Source organism: Pieris napi, chromosome 19 (assembly GCF_905475465.1).
Source record: "Pieris napi chromosome 19, ilPieNapi1.2, whole genome shotgun sequence".
NCBI classification, from domain to species: Eukaryota; Metazoa; Arthropoda; class Insecta; order Lepidoptera; family Pieridae; genus Pieris; species Pieris napi.
Window position 1 is genome coordinate 8,902,383 of NC_062252.1, and position 21,638 is coordinate 8,924,020.

At 32.9% G+C, this 21,638-nt stretch overlaps 2 protein-coding genes across 6 annotated transcripts in view; both read left to right on the top strand.

The window, feature by feature from the left end:
• The window catches only part of LOC125059205 (myb protein), a 62,003-nt gene extending 49,749 nt beyond the window's left edge, over positions 1-12,254 (top strand). For 4 of the 5 annotated variants that reach the window (XM_047663512.1, XM_047663511.1, XM_047663513.1 and 1 more), the window contains 2 exons: positions 3,009-3,161; positions 4,000-4,874. In XM_047663512.1, coding sequence (XP_047519468.1) covers positions 3,009-3,161; positions 4,000-4,521 — 675 coding nt within the window. In that variant the 3' untranslated portion in view covers positions 4,522-4,874. Of the gene's footprint in view, positions 1-3,008; positions 3,162-3,999; positions 4,875-9,365; positions 9,474-10,495 lie in introns of those variants that run through there. The other variant, XM_047663514.1, reaches the window with a different exon arrangement.
• A 4,058-nt stretch (positions 12,255-16,312) lies between these two features.
• LOC125059196 (gloverin-like) lies at positions 16,313-18,398 on the top strand. Its single transcript, XM_047663497.1, has 5 exons — positions 16,313-16,468; positions 16,775-16,859; positions 17,085-17,205; positions 17,609-17,794; positions 18,229-18,398. The coding sequence occupies exons 2-5, from the start codon at positions 16,780-16,782 to the stop codon at positions 18,358-18,360; spliced, it is 519 nt and encodes a 172-aa protein (XP_047519453.1). The 5' UTR covers positions 16,313-16,468; positions 16,775-16,779; the 3' UTR covers positions 18,361-18,398.
• The last annotated feature ends 3,240 nt before the right edge of the window (positions 18,399-21,638 follow it).

Here is a 21,638-nt window from a genome sequence, read left to right on the forward strand (position 1 = left end):
ATAATTCCATTAATGATAGAGATTTTTAATTAATAATTTAGGTTAATATTAATATTTTACCTTAATAAGTTAATAGTTAACTACGTTAATTTTTAACTAAGTTATAATCATTTCAAAGAAAGTCTTTTTTTGAAGTTATACTTCTTTAGGCGCATTATGAAAAATTGATGAGAGTGAAATTTTACGATGCGCGCGCACCGTGACACAAAATTAACAGAATGAAGTTGCCCACGGAAGATGCTACGGCATTGGACATAATTTAAAAACAACATTCGAATAATAATAGAATTTATGTTACACTTAATGTAAGAGAATAATAATAAATATTTATTTATTTAATTTTTCAAATGTAAACTGAACTTTATTGGCTATAATGACTCCTTTTCCAGTCTTTGATTATTTAATTGTAATTAATTATTTGCTTGCAATCAAAAACTATTTTTAATATTGCCAAAGAAGTATAATAGACCAGTGCAGATAGCCTTTAAAATAAATAAAAAGTGAAAAAAATTACAGTAGGATGAAACCCATTAGAAAAGCAGGGGAATATGATCAAAATGAAAGGAAAAATAAATTACGGTCGATCTGAGGTCGGGAAGGGGTAGGGGGGGGAGTTTTAAGGGTAAAAAACGGTTTATCTCGATTTCCGGCAAAACTACAAGTCCTATCGAAGAAAGTTAAATGGCAAAGTTGGAGGTAATAAAAAGATCTAAAACTTTTGTATTCACACATTTTTCACATAACCTCAAAATTTATGTGAAAAATTCAAAAAACCAAGTTTTTGGTTTTTTATTTTTATCTTTAACAAAAATATTTTTTTTTTAACGAAATTTGGTGAAAACTTACCTTTCTATGTCCCAAATACACTGTAATTTATTTGATTAAAAATATTTATTTGTTCACCTTATTTTGAATTAATATCGAAAAAACACCCTAATTTTCAATCGAAAATTCTGACGTCAAAATTTCAGCTTTTTTCAAAAAGTTGGTGTGTTTTCTGTTCGTTGAAATCTCTACTTTCCTATGGTAAAAAATATATATATATTACCATAGTAAATCTTCTCAGAAAACGCAAAAAATCGTATGCAGTAACGCCCAGACCTGTCATCCCCTTCCTTACTTCTCTATGAAATACGAAAATTTTAGCCCATCTAAAGGCTAAATTTTTTTTTTAGGTCACTCAGGTATATATAAGTAATCTTAAAATAGGCATCTGATTATAATTTAAAGAAGATTCATAGAGAAGTAGGGAAGGGGATGACAGGTCTGGGCGTTACTGCATACGATTTTTTGCGTTTTCTGAGATGATTTACTATGGTAATATATATATATTTTTTTACCATAGGAAAGAAGAGATTTCAACGAACTGAAAGCACACCAACTTTTTGAAAAAAGCTGAAATTTTGACGTCAGAATTTTGGATTGAAAATTAGGGTGTTTTTTCGATATTAATTCAAAATAAGGTGAAAAAATAAATATTTTTAATCAAATAAATTACAGTATATTTGGGACATAATAAGGTAAGTTTTCACCAAATTTCGTTTAAAAAAATAAATTTTTGTAAGAGATAGAAATAAAAAACCAAAAAGTTGGTATTTTGAATTTTTCACATAAATTTTGAGGTTATGTGAAAAATGTGTGAATACAAAAGTTGTAGATCTTTTTATGACCTACAACTTTGCCATTTAGTTTTCTTCGATAGGACTTTTAGTTTTGCCGGAAATCGAGATAAACCGTTTTTTACCCTTAAACCTCCCCCCCCTACCCCTTCCCGACCTCAGATCGACCGTAATTTATTTTTCCTTTCATTTTGATCATATTCCCCTGCTTTTCTAATGGGTTTCATCCTACTGTAATTTTTTTAGGTTTCAAAAATTATCGGCACTGGTCTATAACTTCTTACGCGCGTACATAAGTACAAGCACCCCTTTTTTATTTTTTTTGTATATTTAATGAATATTAAGTTAGCGTAACATAAGCGGTTATAATTTCGTTATTTAAACTCATGAGTCTGATTTCCGTAAATATTTCTGATAAGGACCAAGTTTTCAATATTCGAAAATTGTGTTAAAAGTAGTGACGGACATACCTCTGTATAAATAAATCTGTTTCATTTGTTTATATATCTAAATATATATAAATCTCGTGTCACAATGTTTGTCCTCAATGGACTCCTAAACCACTTAACCGATTATAATAAAATTTGCACACCATGTGCATTTCGATCCAACTTGAGAGATAGGATAGTTTAAATCTCAAATTATAGTCGCAATTTTAATTTATTGCTAATTATTTGTTTATTATTTGATATAATTCTAACAGATGGCGCTGTGTTAAAATTATCAACGTTTCACATAAGCTGTCATCTACCTTTCACATAAGTTCTCCTACCGTTTCCCTTGAATAGCTTACTACTATGTAATATAACAAAAACCTTAGCCACAGCAACGCTTGGCCGGTCTGCTAGTATTTTATATATATTCGGTTTCCTTGAGACCTTCACCAAATAATCAACAGCTGAAAAGTTAAAGTCATAACTTTATCATCAAAGGATTGAGTAATTTCATACACTATTCTTTATGTACATTGAAGGGACTGCAGATATTAAGGTCAGGACCTCAGAAATGTAATTGTGATCAATTTTATAATAGGCAAGTAGGTGTTCCTTGTGCGGACCTTGTTGATTTTTGGATCTTAGGCCAGTTTTTTTTATGTAATAGGAGGCAAACGGGCAGGAGGCTCACCTGATGTTAAGTGATACCGCCGCCCATGGACACTAACAATGCAAAAGGGTCGCAAGTGCGTTGCCGGCCTAAGTTTCCTCACGATATTTTCTTTCACCGAACGAGTGTTAAATGCGCACATAAACACGTCCATACGTACACGGGGTTCACGTAACGTACGAGATCAAGGATGAAAGTCGCACGCTGTGGCCATTATAACTGTCTAAGATGGCATTGTATGGAGAAAAAAAACACCTGATATTAATACTCCAATCCTGTTCGTAGGTGAACGATAGCGGTATCGGGACGGCCTCCTTGGGGAAAGAGAACGTGCCGTCGCACAAGAGAGCGAGAAAGGCGTTGGCCCAGGCGTGGGGCGTGGCCACTTCCACGCCCCATTCACATGTGCCTGACGTCAGCTTCGTCGTGGAGACACCGGTGAGTGCTTACACGGCCTTATTCTAAAAACGATCTATATATAGGAACGACCCGGATGAATTTTAATGATTTTTTTTAAATTCGTGCAAAAATAATTTCCTTTTTATGAAATTAGTATGAGCATAGCAACCATGATACTCTAATCCACGTTTTATAATAAGGTGTATATATTACTCCTGGCTGGGCGAAATTCTGTTGACAAAGCGAACACGGGGTGTTCCAACACCGCAAATATCCTAACTTAGCCCTAAGAATGCCAATTTTTTAAAATAAAAATACATTTTTTTTACCCGGGATTCGTACCTAAGACCTTATCTACAGTGAAGCAGTTATATTCATATAATGCTTGATTCCTAGATTACACATTAACTAACAAAGATGAATAGAAAAAATTGGGTTAAAGATTTTTGCTAAAAAGAACAACTATGTATGGATGAAATATTTCTGTTTTTAAAGAAAAACAGTTGTTTTGAAGGTTTTTAGACATAAATCGATCATTTGTCTAGTTCCGCTGTGACGAAGAAAAACAAAAGAGTACTATAAAAATAAGATCATTGCAAAAATACAGAAATTATTGTCCGACGTGATATTAACTTTGAAAATAGTTTTAAGTAATTTTATTGAACTATACAAAAAGATTTAATTTTCCCTTTTTATTAATTAGTAAAACATTAAGATGCGGAATTAAGATTTATGTATACATAAGTCATGCTTAGCCCTAAGTTTCGACTCTAAACTTAGACTTAAAGGTCTAATGGACAAAGTATTAGATGCTAACATTTAAAAAAAAAAAAAAATTCATCCATCTCTGACGATATCCAATACTGTTCTATTTCAGAGCAAAACCCTCGCCGGAGACGAGAGTTCCGAACTATTCTCAACCCCAAACATGCACCGGAACTACTTGGACGAATCGACCAGCCTCCACAGCCTGGTCAGCGCGGAAAACACTCCGGACACAAAATTCCAAGCGAATTCCAACTTATTGGAATCAAAGGTACAACACAGGTCCTACGTCCCCACTAATCCTAACCCACACCCGTACTACCATAACCATTTCAAGGACATCACTAACTTAGAATCCCCTCGAACCTTCGCTAGACTCAACGCCGATAGGATAAAAACCATCACGGGCGGTAACGAACTCAACGATCTGATAGCCCCCAAGGAAGTTCTCACCAATGCCCTCGTGGACCACATTTACAAGGTCACCAACCAAAAACCCTCCACGTCCAGAATAGACGAGATATTAACGAATAAAATTAAAAATGAGAAAGAGAATCAGTGGTGGATAGACGATAAGGAGAAGCAGAACGAGGAATTGTATAACGATTATTATTTATTTACTAATAATATGTAAAGTTCTGTTCGGATAGAAGGTTTTCTATGAATCGGACCAAAGATGACATTTCATCGGAATAGTGTAAACTCTTTATAACGTCTAACCGATATCACAAAACCCATATATTATGTCACTCTTTTTAACGCAACAGACACTCTCTATTACGAAAGATTACATATTTAGACATCAACAACATAAGTGTAATTGTTTTTATAATCAGATTACAAAACTAACCTATTGAGTTGCCGACATTTTTAAGAAAGACACTTGACGTTATAAACGGCCGTCTCGTCTCGCCTTTGTTATTGTTAATTGCATTAACACGTGTTGCAATTCGTAAACAAACTAAGATGGCCGAATAAAATACTCAATATTAATATATATGGCCGAATAAAAAAAAACAAAACTAATATTGGCATAGCAAAACGCGTCTGGCATAGTTAACAGAATATATTTATGTTACCTATTGATAGTAATTAAAATTTGTATTTTTCTCTGCTCTCTTTATATAACGAAAACTTCTCTATAACGAAAACTCGGTCCCTTGAAATTCGTTATAAAGAGTTTGCACTGTATATTAGGTTTTTAGGTTAGTTAAGTTTACCTCAAGTTTACCAAGCACCAAAATTATTATAAGTTGCAAGTATTAAGTAGTCTACGTTGGCGAGTATTATTTATTTGTTGGATGGCGTTGAAATAATCGAAACTAACAAATCCTAAGGACCTGTCTTATTTATGCTTTGTAATTTGCATTTTCGTAATATAATTACATTATTTATTTTAATGAGATCGGCAGCTACTTAATGATAATTGAAATTAATGACTTCCCCCCTCCCTCCCCCTCCTCTCCCGCAATATTGACAGGCCAGTGTTGATACTTTAAAACATTATTTATTTTTTGTTGTATTTTGTTATGTCTTAAATTGTTTTAATTTATTCTATAGCTGTAATATGTAAATTTGTTTGTATTGTTTTTTTTTTCGCTGTCAATATTGATAGTACCCATTCCAAAGTCCAAACCGTTGTCATTTCTTTCAATAAATGTCTATTATAGTAACTGTTGGTTTTATTTGTGTTATACCAAATGCAAAAATATATATATTATACTAACATCAGAAAAAAATGTTTTATAAGTTTTATAATTTTTATATTTTCAAAGTCACTTAGAATTTATAAAAGAAATATAAAACATGTGCCATTATTAAAGCATTATAGGTGAAAAAATAAGGAAGAGTTCAGGTATTACGTATTGAACTTGGGGGAATGGGGTCTTGTTAAACGTTACAATGCGTTACAAGGGCGAGATGGGGGGGGGGGGGGGGCTTAAACTACACTTAATTGTTTTTAATAAAATTAACAAAGGTTATTAGCCATTCTGGTACTTAACCCTACAGTGACTTTTAGGTAAAAATAGTGAAAAGGGGCCATCACAAATTGCCTTACGTAATACTTGAATGCCCTTATCACAGAGGGCGCCACTACTTTTCTTAAATCGCCATATTTTTATGGAACATTTTAGGATTGATATTCCAATTGTATCATATTTAAAAAATAATTTTCATCGTTAACTCTAAGTATAAAAAAGAAAATTAATTAACAAAAACCTAAATATTTACAATTAAAGCAATATTTTCTATGCTACTAACTAAACAACTAAACAATTAATTGACTACTAGATTTATTATTATTAAGCCTTTATTACTGACATCCAGTATAATATATTAACACTTATTTAAGTTACATAATAAAACATAATTCTAATACATAAATAAAACTTAATCTTATACATCATATTACCGGTTTTTGGTAATCAGCGTGTCCTGTGACACATAGGCCTCTTCCAGCTGCTTACATTGTTTTCGGATGTTAGCTCTTGTCAAAGTTGTGTCTCCTATTCTCTTTATATCGTCTGCCCATCTCTTGCTCTGTCTTCCTCTTTACCTTTTTCTATCGCGTGGTTGCCATTCTGTAATTATTTTCCATCTCAACCTGCTATCTCTCGTGTGTCCGGTCCAGCGCCATTTCAATTGCCTCATTTTCTTAATAACGTCCTCTACTTTGGTTGTTGACCTTATCTCTTCTGCTCTTTTTCTCTCACCATGCTTAAATTCCTCTTTGGTCATGCTTTATTAGATTTATACAGACATAAATATTATAGGTTAACTTATTAGGCCATTTTCTTTTACAAAAGCTACTTGGAGCCAGTATCGCACAGGTTTAGAAAGGTCGTCTACTTGGTTCTTTCTATAATGTTACTCCTTTTATCCATCTTCCATCTCGAAGTCATCCATCCAGCCATCACTTCCATTTGAATTTCTGGCCTACTTGACAAACTATGACGTCGACTTTCGTACTTTTGGATAAGTTTAACGCCTGAAGATGACATCCAAACCGCATTCCGCATACGGACTCACCTGTCTAGCATATGCTGTCAGCGAATTATATCTTATTTCGGCAATACAATGCGCATAGGCGATGAGAAACTGATCGTGGTTGGTATAGAAGGCAAAAGATCACGTACCCACTAATCAGATGGACCGATCAAGTGAAAGACTCATCGTCCTCAAAACGATACACTATTATAAAAGAGGCGCTGGATAGAAACCGGTAGAAAGAGATAGCTCCTAGGTCCTTGCTGACCACGATGCTCAGACATGAGATACCAACTGAAGAGGGAAAGATAATACTTTTTAGCTTTTAATTGTCAGATTATTTAAACATTTTAATTAGTTTTAAATATACTACTCTCCTGAAGTATATAATTATCGTAATCTTTAAGACATGTAAAACAGGAATATTTCAATTAATTTCAAACGATGGCTTGTACTTGCATTGCGGATGGCAATTTAAGTTAAATTGAATCAGTCACGCTAGGTAATGTATTTCTGTTTAGTAATTATTAGATATTATGCAATACAGAGTGCATTTAAATCGATAATATACACTTTTTTGCTATTTGCTATTGTAATACACCGGTTCTCGTCCGATCACCGAAGTTAAGCAACGTCGGGCGAGGTCATTACTTGGATGGGTGACCGCCTGGGAACACCTCGTGATGTTGGCTTTTTTTTTACGTCGTAAGATTGGTGTCGAGAAAATCCCTCATACTGTTATGATACCAATTAACATATAAATTAATCTAAAGAAATTTCGTTCCATCCGGGTGTCCCTTGACACCTCTAAAGTTTTTTTTATTAATGAACTCCCCGAAAGCGTCACTTTGTATGAAATTGATAAAAGTTACGAAACTATTTTTTGAAATAACAGGGGGAAACGGGCATAAAGATCATTTGATGCTAAGTGATAGACACATTGCCAGAGGGCTCGCATGTGCGTTGCCGACGTTTTAATAATTGGTACGCTGTTTTCTTGATGGACCCTAAGTTAAATTGGTTCGGAAATTCTTCAGTGGGCAGCTGGTTTCACATAGTGGTGGGGTAAAACTGTTTATTGCAGAATCTTACTGCATCTATTCTACGTTATATATCTATATCATTTTAAATGTATGAAGAACCATTTTAATTTTACAGTTATTTAGACTATAATTATTGACTGAATGAAGACAAATGAATCATTTACTTGACATTTCTTATAATTCAGCGACAATTCTAATACATTAATTATGTGTTAATCGGGTTTTTATGGTCTATTGATACTTAATTTTTTTATTTTACGTTCTTACTTTTACTATGCCTCCTGCTGATAGAGGACAAACCTTTGTTTTTAATTTATTTTATTATTATTTATTACTTAAGATATCATGTGGAACATGGTGTAATAGTTGCAGCTCCTTACAAACGTTGTGTAAAACAAAAAAACTTGGCGATTATTAAGAGTGGCGGAAAGTTTATTGCCAGTTCTTCTCTTCCGTTCGACGCCCTTGATTTGAGAACTGGCAGTAAATGTAAAATTAGAAGCATTTAATGTATATTTTTTTTGGCCCGTTTTCCGGATTCTTTGGCCTTTGAGGAAAATAGGAGACAGGTGTTTTTTAGATTATAATACTAACAATGTTTTTTTTTTCAAACAAATGTTAGCAAACCGTTTAAATTTTGTTAATAGCCCGGTACACAAATATTTTACTAATACCAAGCATATGGAGAGTTTTAAAATTGCATTTGCCTCCATACCTACTTTGTGTAATGCAATCACAGCGATTCGGTTCTCTTTATCCCCACTCCATTTTACTATCGCAAAATATTGTACAATGTATTGGCGCCAAAATGAGAAAACTCAATGACAGTCTTATAAAAATGACAGATTCCAAATTCAAATGTAATACATTGTAAACTCCATGTAACGTCCCTCGATTTAACGACAAATAACCTAAAGCGTCAAAATCACTCGGCTTTGGTTGGTTTAGTCTTCCATACAATGATACACTCTACATAGCATTATACCCACCCTCAATAACGACAACAATTAAATACTAAAAGTACTTTTTAAGTTGCCGAAATTAGTTAAAACTGCGGATCTGTGTACGTTTTGTCCAAGAAATCCGTTCTTTTTTTTAGAAATTCCGCATGCTTGCATGTAAAAATATACAACCTAACTACTGGTACAGTACATAAATAACAGACAACGCAATAGCGTTAACATACGAATTGTTTTTATGTAATTACTAACACTAGTCTGAAATAAACTTTCTTTTTCTAATACAGATTTTTCCTTCCATTTAGCGGCAACTCTCTGTAACGATAAATAGGTACAGTCTCTTGAGTGTCGTTATAAAGAGTTTATACTGTATTTGTTTATTTTTAATTGTAACAGTATTTATGGCCAGAATAAGTATTTACCGACAAAGTAGTAAATGGTAAACTGATTTCCTTACCTTATGTTTAATAAGTAAATATGTATTATAGGCACCGCGACGTACTTCAGATGAGCCGGTAGTGAAGAAATCCGCTGTACGGTCGATTAAATTCGACCAAGAGCCCGAAGCCAAGGAAGAGACGCCGTCCTTTATAATGGTTAGTATAACATTTGTTTTAACATTGATATACTTGGTTGTAAATGTTCAAATTAATTTAGAAAAATTAAACCGACTTCAAATATTTCAACACTATTTAAATGCGTGTTAACTCAAAAGCTACTGAATCGATTTTGATGAAATTTAAGTTGCAATAGACCTACACCATACAGGTAAAATTCTTAATTTTTTTTTGAAGTCGGATAAATTTTTTAAATAGCTATTTTATAGATTGATTTATTTAGTTCGTAATTTATAGTGTTATGGTAACTAAATTATTACTAAAACGTAATTATAATATTAATGTTAATATCAAAATTTTAATTATAGTAGATTTTTGTATTATAAACAAGCGAAATTCATTTCTTATTTCTTCATCACTACAATAGTTTTAGTATAGTTCAAAAGTCTAGTGTAGTGAACTATCGAAGAAAAATCGAATAATATATTATTAATTTTTTGTCACGATGTCATGCATGGCAAATAGATTTGTGCATATTTAGTTTTATTAACACTTTTATCACTAGAATTCCAATTTAGAACCTACCTTAGGTTAGGTTACTTCTATAATTTCCTAGGATTAATGCCAGTGCCGGACGCCAGCCTTGCGATTCTGTAACTCACTTTTCGAACTCGCACAGCGGTTTTCGCAGCGTCGGTCGCGCTCAAATCAGTCGTGAAGCAGTCATTTTACGATTTGGCATTCTAATAATGAGGGAGCTTGTAGTTTATTGTTTATTAGAATGCCAAATCGACTGATTTGAGCGCGACCGCCGCTGTGAAAACCGCTGTGCGAGTTCGAAAAGTGAGTTAAAGAATCGCAAGGCAGGATTCATTTTGGAAGAATGGCGTCCGATGCCGCGCTTATAAGGTTTTTTTAGGGGGTGGGTTTCCCTCACTGGCAGAGGGACTGACAGTTCAGTTCAGTTCCCCACAGACCCCGCTAGCTACTACAGATTCTAGATCTAAATAGAAAGAAAAGATTACCGTTATGTTAGTAAAATAATATTTTCTTATTTTCAGTCAACAATTAAATGGGAAGTCCTAGCTTGTGGTCTAACACAGGATCAACTGGACCTTACTGCGCTCGCGCATCAGTATTTACGGAAATCGACGTTAAAGCCTAGATCGCTTAATTTTTGTTAATTTAAAAAAAAAGGAGGGTAGATCAAACTACCCGCATATTATTCGAAATTATTTTCAGTTAACATTTACGAAGACTTTAGGAGAATTATGAGTTTAATTATAGTCAATGTGTTTATCTGTGTATAATTTTACATATAAGAATATGTTGGTTGAAACTGAAAAATTCATTTACACAGAAATTTGTAATTTTTTTGCTGAAACGCAAATCACAAATATAAGCGAGAGTTTAAAACTGAAATCACATTAGCTTGTAAGGTTTTATTTAGGTATTTTAGTAAGAAAAAACCTCACTACATTAAGAAAAATACTATTTTTGTATTGTGTGATTGATTCATTTGTAAACCTTTGTCCAATTTGACTAAAACAGGTGTATAAGTGTGTCTACTCATAAGAATCATGGTTTTATATTTCAAATAGTCGATCCAGATTAAAAGAAACCTATCAGCGAGCTTACTACGTAATAGCTAGTTCAATATTAAGTTTGCTTTCGCTATTGAAACATACCAAACTTCGGTATGACGTCATTAAAGCTAGTTTTTTTTTCTAAACAACTATCGCTATTCAGTTTATGTGGTAAGCTAGCAGTTGTGTGATATTTTTGTGTACGTTTTTGCATGGGAGTGTCTTATATAATCAGGTTATTTTCGAAAACAAATACTATTTCTGCGAATTTTTTAGTTATTTTTTGGGTCAAATTTTATCATGGGTTTATTGCCATATTGTAAATATTATACGCAATATTTAATTAGTTTAAGAAAAGTTTAATATTTTCTAGAGTTACAGACGAATACAAAACACGGCTTTTGAGTTCAAAAACGAAGCTCGATTCGGTTTGTCAAAAATCTACTCGATTTTGACATATGGGAGTGACAGTTCGCGCTTAATCTCCTTTCTGAATCTCAGCCTAAGGCCACGTTCACACGGCAACCATTCGATTCGATTTTTTTTTCGATCAAGGAAATAAAACCTCGATCAATATTGGAATTCTGTCCACCATATTGACAACCGACTGATGCAACGCACAAGGGCAACGCGAGTGCGTACGATTCTCGAATGGGCGTCGTGTGAACGAGACAACATGAAAGCGCCACTGCGTGTCGGTTTCGATAAAATCGTTTCGAGACGCGGCGTTTTCGGTGACAACTTCGCACGGTATACGGTAAAAAAATATATTTCTCGAACACGGATTTTCCCGTATGAACGCCGTGTAAACAATTTTTAAGTTTTCATACATATTCTGTTGTCACTACTCTATTCGATAAAATCTCGTATACGGTATACGGGAAAATAATCGCCGTGTGAACGTGGCCTTCGTGAAGAAAACACATCACTTCTGTAAGGAAAACTTGAGTGGCCATATTTGGAACTAAACAATAACGCTTTTGAATAGTCTATCATTTATCAAAATTTTTATAATTATCAATCTATATTTTTTCTGAATCTTGCTGTCTTCCTCTCTACCTATCTTTCATCTCTTTCAGGTTCTTTTATATTTCCTTTTCATACCATTTGAAATTAATAAATCGCTTTTCGTATTTCCTTACGATAGTTTTGTATTCGTCACTATTTATATGTATTTAATTTGTTTGTAATTTAAGATTCTACGGTGTGTAAAGATTAAAGGTTTTTAAACTGACTTTTATCTTTTACTAGCTGACCTGGCTAATTTCGTTCCGCCCTACAACCTTATAATATCGTTGTTACTATAATTTAACTTATTTTAGGATTTCATTAATGTTAAGTATTACATTAATACAACTTTTTTGCAAGTACAGAAATGTTTTATTGCTTGCCATTGCGAAAGGAGAATGGTAGTTTTACACATTAGGCATCTTCTCTCTAGCGTCAATATGGCGATACTGCATGTTAAGCACTTTCTGATATCCAACATCTTTTGATCAGGATCAAAGCATGGTTATGCATCTCCTCATTCACCTCAAGATCGTAATTTCTTGAACTGACACGAATTCGACGTAAAATGATGCGTAGTTTTGTCAACAGATGGCACCATATGGTTTTTGCATTCGTAAAATAAATTAATTAATTTATTGTTATTCGATAACTTATCCGATATTTTATTGCTTATTCTGCTATTCGGGACGGAAACAAATCCAACAAATCAAAAAACCATGGCAATCGGTCCAGCCGTTCTCGAGTTATAAGTGTTGTAACAAACACGACTTTCTTTTATATATATAGATTTCCCCAAGCATTGTGAAACTATATTTGTTTTGGTGTACTTCAATTACATTACTGTAGAGAAATCGCAGTTCAGTATATTCATATAAGGCAATCAACGCAGCCAGCCATAACAGAGGGCAAACGAGATAGACACTCACATTGCCGAGGCCCAGTGCGTTGCCGGCCTTTAAAGAATTGGTACGCTCTTTTCTTGAAGGACATATTCCTGTTAGGTGATAGAGATTTGCATTAATTTTAACCACAAAAAAAGTATGAATTTATTTTTAATGTTGCATTTTTGACTTATTTTGTTAAAAATAAAAGAAGTGATACATTAAAAATTATCACAAACAGTCACTTTTATCACCTACCGGAATACGTCGAATTTCCAATAAACTGTATTTCATAAATAATTGGATATCCCTGAATTGCTCTCTCGAAGTTTTTATATAACCCTTTATATAAAAACAAACCCTCTTTTGGCCCTTTTAGCGAGCCTATGGGACTCCCTAAAAGGGCAGTAATCGCAGCCCATGGAGACTCATATTTAGTGGGTCCGTTGCCGGCCTTTGAAGGAGGAATACACTGTAACTTTGAATAGTTGGACGTCGTATCACTCAGGGAAGCCCAGGAGTCGATTCCACAGTTCGCTAGTTCGCAAAAGAATGGTGGTGTTGAATGAAGGTGATGTTGATGAAATGTGTATCGACCAGGAGACTTCGGGCCAATGCAATGGTTCGACCGGTCGATGCTTCAGATTAGATTAGTACAAAATCCTTTATTCACACCATTACACATTTATGAGTTTATGAGTATAAACCAGACATACGTTTACAATACCTCAATTATAATATACAAAATTATTAACAAATTAATTCATACAAATCTATCCTTTACACAAAAATCAGATACAAAATATTCATTAAGAAATATTGATACATTATGTTTAATACAACCAAGCACTTAATATTATGTATCAAGGCGCATAAATATTTAATACATTGCCACTCAGATTAAAAGAAATAAAACCTTTTTACAAATTTAAAAAACTTTTAAAAGTACATATAATTAACAACATACCTATAAAATAACAAAAATAAAAACAACCATATTCTATATCTGTGCCTGTAACAATCGTAAAAGTTTAATATGAATTAATGGAATAATTAATGTATTTACAAAACATCAAAAAGGCTATTCTAGCATTTACTTATGTCTGCGAACGAGCGTCTTAGAAATTATTACTATTCATTGTCACATAATGCCTGTTGTAACATCGATGCGACCTACCTGCACTTTTGTAACATATATAGTACATATTGTTAGAACTAATATTTTTATTTTATATAGTGTATTTTCAAATAATTTCATAACAAGATGTACATAACTAACTTACTCTAAATTTTCTCGCTAAGTGAATGTAATTCTTTGAGAAATAAAGTATCTTTGAACCTATTACACCAGTATTGCATTACACAATAAGCGGTAAAAATTTAAAAAGTTTAAATTGAATTGATTTTTTTTAATATAGTGATGTCAAGGAGCCACGGGTATTTTTATCTTATCACGATTTGGAGCCTTTTATAGTATTTAATAACAGGAAATAGACATTTAACGAATAAAGCACAGCATACGAAATTTAATTAAGATGGCTTAGTTCGATAATAATCAGTTTGTAAATATGACTCCGATCTGACTCCATTGCAATCGAAATATTTTAACAGCCCTATGCTGCTACTGATTGTCGATACAGACAAATACTTGTTTGTTAATGGCTCTGGCACGGTTTGTGCATTAGCTAGCGTCAAGTATGAGATTTTTATAATTCGTGCTTTTTGCCTTAGAAATTCGACCATGTCCTCCATGTACGGTTTAGGCACTCGCCCGGTACCGCACAACCCTCCCAAAGGCCGAGAACAAATTTTAAATTAAATTAAAACTTTCCCTCGAACCGGGAATCGAACCCGGTACCCCTCACCTAGCTGCCACTTAATAAGACCGCTAGGCTATGAGGCCCCCAAACAAATACTTATTGATGCATCTTAGAGATTTATAAAATTATTTGTTTTATTTTATTTTTGCTCACAAACTTATTGTAATACAATCTGTTAACAGAGTTTATCTTTAACTATCTATCTAGTAGTATTGCTTTATATTATATTGAGACTAGGAATAAGACATATTTGCGTATCGATTTAAGTATAAAATTAAATATTGAATGAAAACAATTGAAGATCACAAAGAAGATCTAAATTTTATTAAATATCATAAGCACGGCAATACAAAACTAAACTCGGGGATTTTTAGAGAAAACTGACGCACGAGATCGCTTTTAATTAGTTATGAATTGTGTTTTCCTGTTGATAAGCGTTTTAGTTCATTACTCACGCGAAATAATCCCCGATCTAACGAAGTGTGTTGAACTTTTATAATCGGTACCTACAATATATCTTAACGATGCTTATTCGAATTTTCGCGTAACTTTTCTATAGAATTATTAATGGTAAATTATCGCTTATTTAAAATACAGTTCTATTATTTATTGTAAAATTGTTTATCGAACAAAAATGTCACATTAAATTAATGTTTAATTGGTTTATGTGTTCATATAACGATAATAGCAGACCAGACAATGAACTTACTTCTGCGATATCGCTTCACACAACTCCGTTTTAAGTTTTTTGTGTTCCAAAAGCCGGTTGGTCAAGTCTGCATTAATCTATTAAGAGGTTGAATACGCATACTTATATTTTATAAAAACTCAAACTCAACATAACTTTATTCATATAGGTAAACAAGTACACTTATGAACGTCAACAGAAAAGATGTTACTGTCGCAAGTCAAGGGCGTAGAGCGGGCAAGAAGAACTGGCAAGAAACTCTCCGCCACTCTTTTAAATCGCTAAGTTTTAAGTCATACAAATTGTTTGAACTGGAGCAATCAATTTCAAGGATTACGATCATTTAAGTATTCGTCAAATTTATAAAAAGCTTTATTGATTAATTTACGTTTGACGAGAGCTTTGAATTTATTCAGTGATTATTCTCTTTTTTCGCTTGGGAGTTTGTTGTAAAAACGAATAAATATTCAAGCCTAATATTATGAGAAGAAATATTTACATTTATTGTATGAATAAAAAGTGTCTTTATGCATTTATCCCTTTTTGTTTACCGAAGAAGCAGTATTCATATGAGCCAAGCTGGTGTGGCACTGGCAGTGTGGTGAGACAAGATTCTTAATCTTGTGTCTTTGAGTTGTTTTTACAGAAGGTAGAAATTACGATCCAAAAATACTAAAAATAAACCCTTTGTTGATACATAGCCAAGGTTAATACTATGACAAGAATTTGTGTATTATGTTGATTATGTATGTAAAACAATGAACCAATAATTATGTTTATATACTAAAGAATACGAGACTTTACATAATGTGCTAAATATTACAATAATTGATAATAGATGCAAATAAGTTCTTATCAATGAAGACGCTATGACGCACTTTAGCCGGTGCGCTTTTAGATTCGCAGGGGATTTACTCAGGGTATGAACTCTTGTTCGGACGATGGGAATACCTGGGGCAGTTTAGTTTAGTATATAAACATGGATCAGCAAGGAAGAGGTATCATTACTTCGTGAGTACTACAACTGTGATATTGTAAAGTTTAACAGGTGAATATTCGAAATTTATTTTTAAGATTAGAATTCTCATTGATTTGGAAATAATTAAATTATAAAACAATATATTATAAGCGACAATGAAGCTAAATGTTCTTAACTTTCTTGTGATAATTTCAAATGTTTTACAGAATTTAGTTCTTGTTTATTTATAATATTATTAACGTAAATATGTTCACAGCTAGAAAGGTTTCATATTTTTTTAATTTGTAATCAAATAAACATACTTAGGATATTTTTAAATAGTTAAAGTATTGTTTTTGCCTAATGCGATTTACATTTGGCACTTTAATATTTCAGATAAAATGAAGTTCCTTTGTGTATTATTTGCGATTGTGTGCGCAGTGGCAGCGCAAGAGTATTATGTGGAACTTGTTGATGATGGGTAAGCAATATTTAAAGTGTACAAGAGTTTTACTAGTTTTAAATACAAAATAATTAATGTTAGAACATTCTTTTTTTGCTTTTATTGGACACGGTCTAACCACAGCTATATGTAATAAATTTCATTACTATATACTAACATTTTTTTAAAAGGAATAATACAGTTTCTATAGTAATATTAAATTAAATTAATCTACCCTTACTACAATTACGCATTTTTCCTTAGCTACCCAGAATGGTACCTAGAACCTCAAATGAGGGTACGCCGTGATCTCACAGTAGACCAAAAAGTTGGGAATAATGGTAAAGTTTTTGGAACCGTTGGAGCCAATGACGCCGGATTATTCGTGAGTATTTTAATCAAACATTTTTTCTAGATTAAAAATCATCTTATAAATCAATGTGAGCCCGAAATCGGATGATCAAAGTTTTTGTAATAAGTGTTACCATTTTAGATTTAGGACTAAATGCGCCTTCTTTTTATGTTTCCCAACATTGCATAGTAGATTTTTTTCATTACCTTTTTTGAGCAACAATTTTAAAAACGCCACAATTTAGATACCTGTATAAATATAATGTTATACATTTTGTACACTTTAAGTTATTTTTAGTGACACTAAAAGAAATACTATAATTACTAGCTAGGATAATTACTTACTAGAATAGGAGACATATTTTTATAACTTTCTTTAAAAATTAATCTATACATATTTTTTTACACTTATATTCAAATAAAATAAAATATTTTAGGGTAAAGGAGGATATGAACATCAGTTCTTCGATGACAACAGAGGAAAGCTAACGGGTCAGGCAACTGGTACCCGGGTGCTGGGACCTCTGGGAGACTCCTCTCACTTCGGAGGAGGCTTGAACTGGGAAAACTCCAACGCTGCTGCATCACTGGATGTCAGCAAACAGATTCATGGACCCACTTCTGTATGTAATGATTGATTGATTTATATTAGATTATATCCATAAATAGTTTTAGTTTGAGATAGTAAGTTAGTTACTATGTTAGTGTTGGTTAGTAAACAAATTTGTGTCGATTTTGTAGATATATTTTCTTTACTGGCTTTTCAACCCAAAACAATGATTGTTTCGTCTTAGGACTTTCAGTAATATATAGAGTTTACTTAGTTAATTCTGTTCTCGTTTCGTATAACAATTCAGTATTTGTGATGCGGAGCTAATTGTATAAAGAGTTTTTTTATAATGAATGTATGTAAATTGTGATATACTACTAGTACCTATTTAATGTCTTAAATTGTAAATAGTTTTTAAGAACCAATAACTCATTTAGCCTTATTACCATGTTAGGCGAACCTGAACATTATTAAGTATTTTTACATTATCAATTATTATTTTGACAGTGGTCTGCGGCTGGTGGTGGAAAATGGCCAGTTGGTAAGAACGGCGATATCTCACTCCAAGGCACATACGATCAAATTTCTGGACGTCGGCCTGATTACGGCGGCAGAGCCGTCTACAACTACAATTTTTGATTGTTTTGTAATTAAGAATAAAAGTATTTATTGATTAATTTGTATTTTTATACTCGTACAATTTATACCGTTATACCTAGATATACTCCAAGTTCCCAATTCCTGTACACGTCCTGTACTTTCTGTTAATATAAGGAAAATTGTTAGTTAACTTCTTAATACTTTGGTATTAATAAGCTCATTTGTGATGGTTGTTCATATCACAAATGGATTATAATATAATAACTTATTTATTTCAGATTATAAAACAAAGTTTTAGTTTGAGATAGCAAATTATTTACTAGGGTTAGGGTTTTAGGACTCCTTTTTCCGCAATTAGACTCCTGATGGGTCCGTTGTGCGTTAAAGTCCTGTCTAATTTAGCCAGCCTAGCTCCTTCCAGAAGCACAGAAGTCTCCTGGGAACTTCACAGGCTTCCCGGAGCGACCTCACTGTTCCGAGGATTTCTGCACATTATTGCAAATTAGTTACTATTTAGTGTTGGTTAAAAAAAACAAAAATTGACAAATTCTCAGGCGTTTGCTGGTTCACAAATAAATTTAAAGTAAAGAGAAAAAAGATACAATATGAAGCTTAGTTATTCTTCTGGCCATTATATTTTTTTATACCCAACTTCACATCTAGGAATGTAAGATCACAAGACTTGAACCAATTGAATTTATTACAAAGTTACATTTATCTTAGGTATTTAGACCTAGCGAAGATAAACGCTTTTAACGAAATTTTCTTCGTTTATATAGCTGCTATTCATAGGAAACATTACGAGAATATACTTAAAATCAGGAGTGCTTACAACATTGTTTACAACAAGCTAAAACTTAAAAATATGTTTATAATTCAAAAACGAAAGATGCGTGTTAATAAATGTGTTTATGCAAAACTTGACTGAAGCAAATTCAAATCAAATCAAGATTTCATTTATTCATGTAGGTATGTACACTAAAAATATTATTCTTAATTTACACTTACTGCCAGTGAAGAGCTTAGAACGGATGAGAAGAACTGGCAATGAACTCTTCGTGAACCTTAAATCGCCATGGATTAATTACAAATAAAACTTGTTTCATTTTAGTAATCTTCCACCTATAACAAAAATTAGCTGGCTGGATATCCCCAGTCAGAATTTGCTTACACAGTCAAAAGTACTTCAATTTATTAGATTAATTCTATTAGATAATTTTTTTTATTTATTAGATAGAAACTTCAACTAGTGACAATTAAGTCTTGTAACTTTTCGCTACACTTTATGTAACTTACGCCTGAACCCAATTACCTATCTCAATCCATAATGAGATAGTAATCTTAATTCAAATGTTGTAACAAGTGTGCCAATAATCAATCGACGGATTGTAATAGCCGTCGCCAAAAATGGATTGTCTTCGTAGGTTTTGGTTATTAGGAAGCAGATAGGAGATTGATCGACTGTCACGGTGTGATCTATGATTGTTTTCAATCTGAGATTGAGGATTGATTATTTGGTTCAGGCGTAAGGAGTCTTCTTGCCTCCCATCATACACCGAAACCCATTAGTTAGGGGTTTATTTAAATTGTTTGGGCTATGGTTGTGTTGCACGTGAAAGCGGATATGATAACTTTAAATAGCTGTTGCATTTTACACATAAACTCAAATAAATAAACGTGGCTAAACGTTTGATTAATATGGGCTTTTTCCCTTGGACCTTCAGACGCCATGGAACGAGCGAGTCTATAAAAAAAATTCCTCTTTTAATGTAATAAAATGCCAAAAAAAATTAAATATTTAATATGTTATATATAATTATTTATTGCACAGATCTACAAATTTTATTTATGAAAAAGTGTTTCAAATTTAATAGGTACCCTATAGTAAATGGGGTGTGTTAAACACAACTCTGTGTTTTTTTTTCAACACGTCAGGTTTTCAGGAAAATAGTCAATGTGAGAATCAAGCTAATGTTTGTTTGTTTGACGCTCATATGACTTCCAAGTTTTTTATAATTTTCGACAATGTTGGCTAGAATTGCTTTGTACAATCTGTCCGATTTTAAGGTTAGAATTTGAGGGCCTACACATAATTCCTTCTTTCCTCGTGCTTTGACTAACTGCTTCATCAATCCTAACATTATGTGAAGGAGAGGCCAGAAAACTAATTTTTTGTCAACTAATGCATCACGCTGCACATTTTTTTTGTACCGTTTCTTAACTAATGTAAATTTCGTCCTCGACTCTCATACTCACACAAAAATGGATACTTTGTGAATCCAGACTGCTGACCCAACAGCTTAGATATAATATTGAAGTGTCCACAGATGTTCTAACAATATTCGCTATACTTTATTTTATTTACTAACAGCTTAAGATTCTCACACGTTTCTTTGAGATATACACGGAGTGTAACAGGAACCGAGGCATAAGTATTGTGCAAAACCCGTCAAACTTCTCTTAGAAGAATGAATAAATAACCTCCATAATGTGGAATCATAATTGTCAGCTCCCAGTTTCATGACTACTTCAGGAATACTATTTCAGCAGTTAACCCTCTTGAAAGAAATATTCTGAGAACTCAATTTCACAATGCCTATACCACGAAAATGTGTTTCCTAGATAAAAGATTTTTGTCTTTCAATCGTGATTCTAAGATCTGTGCAGCATGCTTTGATAGGCCCAAGTCTCTCACTAAGTCATTTAGTTCAGCTTGAATAAACTGTTGTGGTTGGCTTTTATCAGGATTGAATTCGTTTTCATCGGTTTATTCGCTTGAACTTTCTGATCATTGCTGTAGCATGGTATAGCGAAAAGGTGGAGGAATAGAAATTCCCGGTCCATGAGGTACGGTATGTCGTTTAGCTGACGGTAAATTAGGATACAAAATAGTAAGTTTATTTAAATAAAGAAATATAAATACTTCTTTGCACTAGTACAAAATTTCTCACAAGATTGGCCTGGCTATAATAAAATTTTGTGTTTTTGTATGTATGTTTGTGATGTTTTCACACAAAAACTACTGGACTGATTTTAAAAATTATTTCACTATTAGAAAGCTGTATCTTCACTGATCCCACAAAATTCAATATTATAAACCCAAGGAGTGAAAAAATTATCCGTTAAAATCTGTCATCGCGTGCCTTGTGGAAACCATAATTGATGATAGAACAAAAAATGTTGTACAATATTATAGAACGTATCTATAAAAATAATGTTTCACCCATGGGCAATTGTATGTTGGACTAGATCCCGAGTCGGAACTCCAGACATGAAATTATTTTTCTGCCACAAAACAAAATTAGGTCAAATGTTGT